At 46.5% G+C, this 12,031-nt stretch overlaps 1 protein-coding gene across 1 annotated transcript in view; it reads left to right on the forward strand.

Annotated features, from left to right (window-relative positions):
- Positions 1–12,031, forward strand: part of LOC118396414 (phosphatidylinositol 4-phosphate 3-kinase C2 domain-containing subunit alpha) — a 52,686-nt gene that overhangs the window by 37,311 nt on the left and 3,344 nt on the right. The window contains exons 19-28 of the mRNA XM_035790595.2: positions 5,843–6,023; positions 6,537–6,641; positions 7,497–7,589; positions 8,582–8,711; positions 8,837–8,973; positions 9,419–9,588; positions 10,022–10,178; positions 10,737–10,846; positions 11,380–11,587; positions 11,804–11,928. Coding sequence (XP_035646488.1) covers positions 5,843–6,023; positions 6,537–6,641; positions 7,497–7,589; positions 8,582–8,711; positions 8,837–8,973; positions 9,419–9,588; positions 10,022–10,178; positions 10,737–10,846; positions 11,380–11,587; positions 11,804–11,928 — 1,416 coding nt within the window. The remainder of the gene's footprint in view (positions 1–5,842; positions 6,024–6,536; positions 6,642–7,496; positions 7,590–8,581; positions 8,712–8,836; positions 8,974–9,418; positions 9,589–10,021; positions 10,179–10,736; positions 10,847–11,379; positions 11,588–11,803; positions 11,929–12,031) is intronic.

A 12,031-nucleotide genomic window follows, 5' to 3' on the forward strand; every position in this document is an offset into this window, starting at 1 on the left:
AAACTCGTCACTCTATTCAAATCAAATCAAATCAAATGTTATTTGTCACATACACATGGTTAGCAGATGTTAATGCGAGTGTAGCGAAATGCTTGTGCTTCTAGTTCCGACAATGCAGTAATAACCAACAAGTAATCTAACTAACAACTCCAAAACTACTGTCTTATACACAGTGTAAGGGGATAAAGAATATGTACATAAGGATATATGAATGAGTGATGGTACAGAGCAGCATAGGCAAGATGCAGTAGATGGTATCGAGTACAGTATATACATATGAGTATGTAAACAAAGTGGCATAGTTAAACTGGCTAGTGATACATGTATTACATAAGGATGCAGTCGATGATATAGAGTACAGTATATACGTATGGATATGAGATGAATAATGTAGGGTAAGTAACATTATATAAGGTAGCATTGTTTAAAGTGGCTAGTGATATATTTACATAATTCCCCATCAATTCCCATTATTAAAGTGGCTGGAGTTGTGTCAGTGTGTTGGCAGCAGCCACTCAATGTTAGTGGTGGCTGTTTAACAGTCTGATGGCCTTGAGATAGAAGCTGTTTTTCAGTCTCTCGGTCCCAGCTTTGATGCACCTGTACTGACCTCGCCTTCTGGATGATAGCAGGGTGAACAGGCAGTGGCTCGGGTGGTTGATGTCCTTGATGATCTTTATAGCCTTCCTGTAACATCGGTTGGTGTAGGTGTCCGGGAGGGCAGGTAGTTTGCCCCGGTGATGCGTTGTGCAGACCTCACTACCCTCTGGAGAGCCTTACGGTTGAGGGCGGAGCAGTTGCCGTACCAGGCGGTGATACAGCCCGACAGGATGCTCTCGATTGTGTGTCTGTAGAAGTTTGTGAGTGCTTTTGGTGACAAGGTGAATTTCTTCAGCCTCCTGAGGTTGAAGAGGCGCTGCTGCGCCTTCTTCACGATGCTGTCTGTGTGAGTGGACCAGTTCAGTTTGTCTGTGATGTGTATGCCGAGGAACTTAAAATTTGCTACCCTCTCCACTACTGTTCCATCGATGTGGATAGTGGGGTGTTCCCTCTGCTGTTTCCTGAAGTCCACAATCATCTCCTTAGTTTTGTTGACGTTGAGTGTGAGGTTATTTTCCTGACACCACACTCCGAGGGCCCTCACCTCCTCCCTGTAGGCCGTCTCGTCGTTGTTGGTAATCAAGCCTACCACTGTTGTGTCGTCCGCAAACTTGATGATTGAGTTGGAGGCGTGCGTGGCCACGCAGTCGTGGGTGAACAGGGAGTACAGGAGAGGGCTCAGAACGCACCCTTGTGGGGCCCCAGTGTTGAGGATCAGCGGGGAGGAGATGTTGTTGCCTACCCTCACCACCTGGGGGCGGCCCGTCAGGAAGTCCAGTACCCAGTTGCACAGGGCGGGGTCGAGACCCAGGGTCTCGAGCTTGATGACGAGCTTGGAGGGTACTATGGTGTTGAATGCCGAGCTGTAGTCGATGAACAGCATTCTCACATAGGTATTCCTCTTGTCCAGGTGGGTTAGGGCAGTGTGCAGTGTGGTTGAGATTGCATCGTCTGTGGACCTATTTGGGCGGTAAGCAAATTGGAGTGGGTCTAGGGTGTCAGGTAGGGTGGAGGTGATATGGTCCTTGACTAGTCTCTCAAAGCACTTCATGATGTCCGAAGTGAGTGCTACAGGGCGGTAGTCGTTTAGCTCAGTTACCTTAGCTTTCTTGGGAACAGGAACAACGGTGGCCCTCTTGAAGCATGTGGGAACAGCAGACTGGTATAGGGATTGATTGAATATGTCCGTAAACACACCGGCCAGCTGGTCTGCGCATGCTCTGAGGGCGCGGCTGGGGATGCCGTCTGGGCCTGCAGCCTTGCGAGGGTTAACACGTTTAAATATCTTACTCACCTCAGCTGCAGTGAAGGAGAGTCCGCATGTTTTCGTTGCAGGCCGTGTCAGTGGCACTGTATTGTCCTCAAAGCGGGCAAAAAGTTATTTAGTCTGCCTGGGAGCAAGACATCCTGGTCCGTGACTGGGCTGGATTTCTTCTTGTAGTCCGTGATTGACTGTAGACCCTGCCACATGCCTCATGTGTCTGAGCCGTTGAATTGAGATTCTACTTTGTCTCTGTACTGACGCTTAGCTTGTTTGATAGCCTTGCGGAGGGAACAGCTGCACTGTTTGTATTCGGTCATGTTACCAGTCACCTTGCCCTGATTAAAAGCAGTGGTTCGCGCTTTCAGTTTCACGCGAATGCTGCCATCAATCCACGGTTTCTGGTTAGTGAATGTTTTAATCATTGCTATGGGAACGACATCTTCAACGCACGTTCTAATGAACTCGCACACCGAATCAGCGTATTCGTCAATATTGTTATCTGACGCAATACAAAACATATCCCAGTCCACGTGATGGAAGCAGTCTTGGAGTGTGGAGTCAGCTTGGTCGGACCAGCGTTGGACAGACCTCAGCGTGGGAGCCTCTTGTTTTAGTTTCTGTCTGTAGGCAGGGATCAACAAAATGGAGTCGTGGTCAGCTTTTCCGAAAGGGGGCGGGGCAGGGCCTTATATGCTTCGCGGAAGTTAGAGTAACAATGATCCAAGGTTTTTCCACCCCTGGTTGCGCAATCGATATGCTGATAAAATTTAGGGAGTCTTGTTTTCAGATTAGCCTTGTTAAAATCCCCAGCTACAATGAATGCAGCCTCCGGATAAATGGATTCCAGTTTGCAAAGAGTTAAATAAAGTTCGTTCAGAGCCATCGATGTGTCTGCTTGGGGGATATATACGGCTGTAATTATAATCGAAGAGAATTCTCTTGGTAGATAATGCGGTCTACATTTGATTGTGAGGAATTCTAAATCAGGTGAACAGAAGGATTTGAGTTCCTGTATGTTTCTTTCATCACACCATGTCTCGTTAGCCATAAGGCATACGCCCCCGCCCCTCTTCTTACCAGAAAGATGTTTGTTTCTGTCGGCGCGATGCGTGGAGAAACCCGCTGGCTGCACCACCTCGGATAGAGTCTCTCCAGTGAGCCATGTTTCCGTGAAGCAAAGAACGTTACAGTCTCTGATGTCCCTCTGGAATGCTACCCTTGCTCGGATTTCATCAACCTTGTTGTCAAGAGACTGGACTTCTTGTTCTGAGAAATGAAGGCTATTCCATGCGAGAAATTGCCAAGCAACTGAAGATCTCGTACAACGCTGTGTACTACTTACTCCCTTCACAGAACAGTGCAAACTGGCTCTAACCAGAGTAGAAAGAGGAGTAGGAGGCCTCGGTGCACAACTGAGCAAGAGGACAAGTACATTAGTGTCTAGTTTGATAAACGGATGCCTCACAAGTCCTCAACTGGCAGCTTCATTAAATAGTACCTGCAATACACCAGTCTCAACGTCAACAGTGAAGAGACGACTCCGGGATGCTGGCCTTCTAGGCAGAGTTGCAAAGAAAAAGCCATATCTCAGACTGCCCAATAAAAAGAAAAGATTAAGATGGGCAAAAGAACACAGACACTGGACAGAGAAATTCTGCCTAGAAGGCCAGCATCCCAGAGTCTCCTCTTCACTGTTGACGTTGAGAGTGGTGTTTTGCGGGTGGCCTTGAATTCTAAATAAATCACTGACAGTGTCACAAGAAAAGCACCCCCACACCATCACATCTCCATGCTTCACGGTGGGAACCACACATGCGGAGATCATCCGTTCACATACTCTGCGTCTCATGAAGACATGGGGTTGGAACCAAACATCTCAAATTTGGACTCGTCAGACCATTAATTGCTATTATTTCTTGGCCCAAGCAAGTCTCTTCTTGTTATTGGTGTCCTAGTAGTGGTTTCTTTGCAGCAATTCAACCATGAAGGCCTGATTCACAGTCTCCTCTGAACAGTTTTTGAGTTGTCTGGTACTTGAACTCTGACACATTTATTTGGGCTGATAACTCTAATGAACTTATCCTCGGCTGCAGAGGTAACTCTGGGTCTTCCTTTCCGGTGGCAGACCTCTTGAGAGCCAGTTTCATCATAGTGTAACACTTTTTTGGTTACTACATGTTTTCATGTGTTATTTCATAGTTTTGATGTCGTCACTATTATTCTACGATGTGGAAAATAGTTCAAAAAAAGAAAAACCCTGGAATGAGTAGTTGTCCAAACTTTTGACAGGTACTGCAAATGTCATTTACAAGTCCAAAAATGGATTGTCCCTTTTAAGTCTATCAAAAAAAATTGTGCGGGTTTGAGTACGTGTCCATTATTTATTTATTTATTTATTTATTTATTTATCTATCAGCATTAATTAGATTGAGCAATTTAAAGCCCCACTTTTATTCCGTGGGTTTGGATCCGCTCTATGCAGCTGTTGTCAGAGTGCATTTTTCACTGGCTATCCACTGGTTTCAAAAAATAATGATTGATTGACAGCTTAAATTTCTTGAATTCAAACATTTATTGGGTTCAAATAAACATTTAGATTTGTGAACAGCCATCCACAACAACCACAATCCGTAAGGCGCAAATAGCTAAATGAGAGTGTGTGATCAGTGTGATTCACATCAATGTGCTATGTAGATATCAATAATAAGTCATATCATATCGCTGTAGACTACACAACTGCTGCCACCCTTACATCCAAGCGTTTTCTGAAATTGATAATCTCTGGATGCTGACAGCAGTCATACCATTGGGAGACATTGTTTGGACTGTATCCTATAAAAGCCTATTTCTGCTCTTTTCCCGCGATCCATCAAACACATATTGCGTGTCATCATAGTAGTCTCTTGACTTGTGGTCAGACTCGCTCAGCTTTGAACAAACTTAAACTTGCGCCTTTTTTTCAATGCTGATTTGAATGTCATTGAGAAACCAGAGAAGTGTGAAATATTATTTTTCTTCCGCAAACGGCCTTTCTGAATTTAAGTAATCATCTACTTTTTCAAAAGTGTCTGTAATCTGATTACAATTTGTCTGCTGGTAATGTAACAGATTAGTTACCGTTTTTTTTGTAATCACTTACATGTAATACGTTACTCCCCAACCCATCGACTCCCAAGTATGGGCTTTCAAGTGGCGCAGCGTCACGACAGACCCTGGTTCAATTCCAGGCTATTTCACATCCGGCTGTGATTGGGAGTCCTGTAGGGCGGCGCACAATTGGTCCAGCGTCACCCGGGATAGGGTTTGGCCTGGGTAGGCCGCCATTGTAAATAAGAATTTGTTCTTAACTGACTTGCCTAGTTAAATAAAATAAAACCTGATGTCAGTACATACACACGACAAGTAGGTCACATGGGGGAGTGTCGTTGTGCCGTGAGGTGTTGCTTTATTTGTTTTTTTGAAACCAGGTTTGCTGTTCACTTGCGCTATATAAGATAGGAGTTCCATGCACTCATGGCTCTGTATAATTCTGTACGTTTCCTTGAGTTTGTTCTGGACCTGGGGACTGTGAAAGTAGTATTCTAGTAGTGTGTGTGTGTGTTTATGAAGCATAGCATAGTATATTGAATAGAGGTGTTTTGCTAGGTGGTATAATGTAGACTTTTATGGAACAGGAGGTACCCAAAATTGATTTTTAAATGGGTGTCTAGGCTGGGAAACTTAATCCTTCTACTCCATAAACGCAAGGTCGCTGGTTCCCTCAAATTAAGCAATAGGTAGTCAGAAATATGAACTGAGTCTTGTTCATTAGGGCACGGAATGGAAAACGTTTGAAAGCATTTTGAAAAAGGGTTGTGTTCTTTCTTACAAGTCCGGGAAGTCCCTCCTGGTTTAAGTCCATTTTCTTCCGTTTGGTGCATAATGAACACGACCCTGGTTTGTCCGATCCCATTATACTCCCCTCACTCTCCCCACCAGGCTACTGAGGGATGCGGTACAGGACCCAGCGTTTGGCCGGAGGTACGACCAGGTGCTGGGGGCCCTGCTTTGTCTGTGTGGGGCCGGCCTCCGGGCCGAGCTGGACAAACAGACCCGCTTGGTCACTCTGCTGGGGGCGCTGGCCGAGAAGGTCCGGCAGGCCGGGGGCTACGCACGACAGGTGAGAGGGCCAGGAGGCATTCGAACACACACCGACAGACACACACCAACATATACACACACACACACACACACACACACACACACACACATACTACTAGAATACTATCTACTGTATCTCACAAGCCTCTAAAAGGGCTTGATAACACTTTATTTTACGGTCTGCTGTTGGGGCGGCAGGTAGCCTAGTGGTTAGAGCATTGAACTAGTAACCAAAAGGTTGCGAGATCGAATCCCCCAAGCTGACAAGGTAAAAATCTGTCGTTCTGCCCCTGAACAAGGCAGTTAACCCACTGTTCCTAGACAGTCATTGAAAATAAGAATTTGTTATTAACTGACTTGCCTAGTTAAATAAAGGCAAAATAATAGACAAATAAAATACTCTATTTAGTTATGGTCTGGATGTCTCGTTTAACTACTTATGTTATTTACCAATTGTGTTTAAGTACCCATTTTTTACGTCATAATTTAAACCGTGAAGGCTTGACATTAATTAAACTATTTGTGTGTGTAGGTGGTGCTCCAGGAAGGTCTGGAGAGGGTGCAGTCATTCTTCCAGAGAAACAGCTGCAGACTGCCCCTCAGCCCCAGCCTGGAGGCCAAACAACTCAACATCAAGGTACGTCCGTTGTCCAACAATGGAAACAATGACCCAAAGCACGACTAGCCTGGTCCCAGGTCTGTTTCCTATGGTCATTGTCATACAAGACGGCACAAACGGATCTGTTACCAGCTTAAAGTTTGACCGTACACTCAGCAAATGCCCATTTGACCATGGGGTTACTTGTTTGGTCCGTCGCTTACTGGAGGCTGACATGTCAACTGATCAGCATCATTTCCTCCATTTCAACAACAAATGGCCATATCTCGATGACCCTACTTTAGTTGTCCAAGTGGCTGATCAAGCCGTCATAACCACCGTCCAAATGCTAACTGGCACTTAATCTACAGGTCACTTCAGTTACTTCCTAGTTACCCCTCCACCACCTCTTGTAAGAGGCCATTGACTAGAATACAAGATCTAGTCCCGTACATCTACTGTAAGTGTGTAATGCAGGCATGCTCTTCCCTGTCCTCGGCGGCTCTCCTTTTTCCTTTCTGACTGAGCGCTGTGCTCCGTCCGCACACCCCCACCATGTTTCTCACAGCTGGGCAAGTGTGTGTGGCTGCGTGTGTGCGTTTTGTGTACTGTGTGCATTTTGTATATCAGATGATCTGTATGTGTTAGTGTGTGTTGTGCTCACCGGTGTATCTGACCCCAATCTCGTACCAGACATTCCAAAGTGATGCCCCCTCACTGAATAAAATCATCCCCCCTTTGTCTCCCAAAAGCAGGCCAGTGCTCCCATGGCCAGGGCAGGCTTGTATAACTAACCACAGGCACTCTCCTCTCTCTCCCCTTTCTATTTTTTCTCTCTTTCTCTCCTTTTTCTCCCCTCTCTCTCTTGCTCCCTCTCTCTGTGTCTGTGTACAGTCGTGCTCCTTCTTCAACTCCAATGCGGTACCCCTGAAGCTGGCCCTGGTGAACGCTGACCCTCTGGGAGAGGAGATCAATGTCATGTTCAAGGTGGGAGGCAGGGCTGGGAGTGCAGTTTGGCCTTTTAAATCATAATAAATAAGAGGGGGGGACCTGATCCTAGATCATCACTCCTAGACAGATTAGACTACTAGATTATTTTTCTGTGACGCCAGACTCAATGAAATATGCACTTCCAAGTTCCATGAACAAGCAATTTATCAGAGGTGTAATACTTAGTAGTCCTTGACATGTCACTGGAAATACCGACACATTTTCGAGCCGTTCTCTACATGAATTAATGGACAGTTAGTCATTGCTTTGGGAGTGTTTGAAGCATGGAGGATTGCAGGAATAGATTCTAAAGAGTTCCCTTGGTTTTGATTTGCTGCTTTAAGTGTAATTTTTTCCAACATAGAAAAGAGATCAGTTACTACAATCGTTTGCATCTTGTCTTTGGTTTCGTAGTTAAAACAGCACCACCTGGTGGCATGACAATATCACAACATAGGGCTCTGTCAATAGAATGTGTAGGGAAGTCTTTGCTTGACCAAACATTGACAGACAGATGGAAAGAAACTCTGAATGAGAATAAAATATGTTTCTGTGGATGATAACTTAGGGGTGGCAGGTAGCCTAACGGCTGGAGCGTTAACCGAAAAGTCTCTAGTTCGAATCTCCGAGCCGACAAGGTTCAAATCTGTTGATGTGTCCTTGAGCAAGTCACTTAACCCTAATTGTTCCAGGGTCGCGTTGATAATGGCAGACCCTGGCTGCAACAAACACATTTCCAAGTCACACACGCATATTAATACGCATGAATACACGCTTGTACATCTGGGAAATAGGACAAATATAAGCACCCGCCTAATTATAAATATTCTAACTAACGTGAGTCTTGGTCTGTGTGGGCCTCCTGTGTGTGCGTGTCTGCCTGCCTGCCTGCGTGCGTGTCTGCCTGCCTGCGTGCATGTCTGCCTGTGTGTGTACGTGCCTGCCTGCGTGTCTGCCTTCCCGCCTGCGTGTGTGTACGTGTGTGTTAGGTGGGAGAGGACCTGCGGCAGGACATGCTGGCTCTGCAGATGATCCGGATTATGGACCGCATCTGGCTTCAGGAGGGACTGGACCTGCGCATTGTCAACTTTAAATGCATCTCCACTGGCAAAGACAAAGGCACTAATACACACTAGAATTCACAACACACACATCCGGTTTACTAATTGTAATACAATGCGTACTCATGCTGTGTCTGTAGTTGTGACAGAGTGTGTGTGTTGTGGTGCTGTGTGTGTTGCCAGGTATGGTGGAGCTGGTGCCGTCCTCAGACACCCTGAGGAAGATCCAGGCGGAGTATGGCGTGACGGGCTCCTTCAAGGACAAGCCCCTGGCAGAGTGGCTGCGCAAGTACAACCCTGCTGAGGATGAGTACGAGAAGGTAACTGTCTGACCCTTAAACTTGACCCTTTTAATCTTTGGACCCCAGACTCCGACAGAGGATGAGGTTGAGAAGATGAACAAGTGGCGATAATATGATCGGTTTATTTCTCGTCTGCGCCTGCAATGCGCATGTTACACACAGATTTCTCCTTTATCACTGCACTAATTGGCTGAAAAGTCCAGTATGCAGATCTCTAGTGAGGATTCTGCCTATTAGAGGGAGAACCAGCTACTGTAGGACTTTTTACACTGTGCTGAATCAAGCCAAGTCAAACTGAGCTGTAGTACTGAGACGGCCCGGTTACACATCCACCAGAGTTGCTGGAACCTTGCTGAAGAGGACAATGTTAAAAGGAAATTTCCAAGCCAGCGCAGTCTGGTTTGGGTCGGCACGACAGTGTGAAAAATGGTATGTGTCTCACTCCTCCTCTCTGTTCCTCGAGGCATCGGAGAACTTCATCTACTCGTGTGCGGGCTGCTGCGTGGCCACCTACGTGCTGGGTATCTGCGACCGCCACAACGACAACATCATGCTGCGCTCCACCGGTCACATGTTCCACATCGACTTCGGCAAGTTCCTGGGCCACGCCCAGATGTTCGGCAGCTTCAAAAGGTACGCGCTGTGGCCTGGGGTGGCCTAGCAGTCTAAACATCTGCCTCCAATGCTAGCTTGGGTTCAAATCTAGCGCACTCTCTCCCCTACCCTTTTAACTGTTTCTCGCTAACCTATTCCCTCCCTTTAGTAAAAGTCAAATGTTTCCTCAGTACTAAGAGTAAAGCTTTATTGACCTGTAACGACAAAAATGTAGAGATACCATTTGGGCTCTGTGCTTGCGTTTAAGATGGGGCCTGAGTGTCTGCTGGTTTTGGTCAAGTCTTTCAAATCAGTGTTCTGATTCAGACCTGTGCCAGACAACGTGCCATGTAGCCTGGTTACGCTAGACCAAACGCTCCCTGTTTTAACCAGGCTACATGACGTGCTTTGTTTTTAATTCTCCATCTCCCATGTTTTAGTAATATGTTCTCTCTCTCGCCCCTTCTCCCAGGGACCGTGCTCCATTTGTGCTGACCTCTGACATGGCCTACGTGATCAACGGGGGGGAGAGGCCCACCAGTCGCTTCCAGCTGTTTGTGGACCTGTGCTCCCAGGCCTACAACCTAATCCGTAAACACTCGGGCCTCTTCCTCAACCTGCTCTCACTGGTAAGATAAGGCTCTGCAGTCAAGTCCTAGCCCTGGTTCCAAATCAGTTTGTGCTACCGCTATGATTGTTGTCATGGTAAACATTTTAACATGACCATAGGAGTGGGAAAGACAGCACAAACAGTTAAGGTGGAACCACTACATTGACCTTTTCTAGGAATTCACCTGACATTTAAGCTTGGCATCACAAATAATTCACAAAAATGGTACACAGGAGCACTGTCAGATAGATGGGGCACAAAGCGTGTTTCTAAATAGTTTTTTCCCCCCCAAAAGTGTGACGTCAACTTGATGAGTTACTTTGGTGTTGCCTGGGTAATGCCCTTTGTTAGGCCTTGGTGATGGCCCTCTTCTTGGTCTAAGGAATTTCTTGAGTGTACCGTAGCGATTCAAATGCTCTATTCTAGCCTCATTAATCAAAGCTCCCTTGTTAAGAGTATGACCTTCCCTAAGTCATCGGTTTCTAATAGTCTTTTGTTAGTAAATCCTTTCGCTGTACATTAATGGATTGTAATTGTGTGTGTCTTTGTCTGTATGCGTGCGTGCGCGATTTAACAGATGACGTTGTCAGGCCTACCAGAGCTTACTGGAGCTCAGGACCTTAAGTACGTGTACGACGCGCTGCAGCCCCAGACCACCGACGCAGAGGCCACCATCTTCTTCACCAGGTACTGTCTGTAAAGTGGGCTGTTTTTCCACCGAGTGAATAGCTTTGAACATGGTGCACCGCTCCTCTCTGAGGCCCTGCCACAGTCATGATTCAGCCTCTCAATGCAAAAGGCACAAGAATACGTGCTTAAGCCTTACTATGTTTAGTAGCTTGAATTGCTTGCGCTTGAACGACCGATGTGAAAAGGCGACCAGGAGCCACAAATGAAATGTAACTTTTATTTTATTATTGCGTTTCAGCAGTGACAATTAATGCAGCGCTATATTTGATTTGCATCTACCGACTGCCCCACAATGCCCAGCTGGTGGCAGAACAATGTCGTCATGAACCGCCATCCTAAAACATTAATGTGAAATGCTACTATTTATCAATTTCTTCTTCCATTTACCTCCTGTCTCTTTTCAGTCATTTTCACAGAGGCAAAGTGGAAAACACAGCTAATAGTGTATCATAAAAATAAAAAAATACTCCCTTTGTCTGAAGTTGAATCTCCTCTTCACTCTCCCGCCCACCCTCCCTCCCTCCCTCCAGGTTGATTGAGACCAGCCTGGGCAGCGTGGCCACCAAGTTCAACTTCTTCATCCACAACCTGGCCCAGATGCGCTTCTCTGGCCTGCCGTCCAACGACGAGCCCATCCTCTCCTTCTCCCCCAAGACCTACACGCTGAAGCAGGAGGGACGCATCCGCGACGCCTCCATCTTCTCCTTCCAGAAGAGATACAACCCCGACAAGCACTACGTGAGTCTCCAACCATAGACGTACATGTGTTCATTGGTCTCACTGCTGCACTGACAGGGCAAAGCTGCCCTATAGGGATACCAGAAGAACACACATCTGGCATATCAAGAGTTTGAATAAATCTACATATCGAGAAGTCATAACATGAATGTAATTCTAAACAAGATAAGCTAAAATCCTTTTTTTCCCCTCCCCCTCGTCTTCCTCCTCCTGTAGACCTATGTGGTGAGACTCTTGCGAGAGGGGCAGAGCGAGGCCCAGTTTCTCTTACGCACCTTTGACGAGTTCCAGGAGCTCCACAACAAGCTGTGCATCCTCTTCCCTCTGTGGAAGCTGCCAGGGTACGCGCACCCGTGCACACACACATTTTTGGGAGAACCCACATTTTGTAGGTGTTGCTCATAGCACCTGAAGCTGTCTGGAAGTGGCATGGCAGCACCCTGT

This window comes from Oncorhynchus keta, chromosome 17, assembly GCF_023373465.1.
Source record: "Oncorhynchus keta strain PuntledgeMale-10-30-2019 chromosome 17, Oket_V2, whole genome shotgun sequence".
NCBI lineage: Eukaryota > Metazoa > Chordata > Actinopteri > Salmoniformes > Salmonidae > Oncorhynchus > Oncorhynchus keta.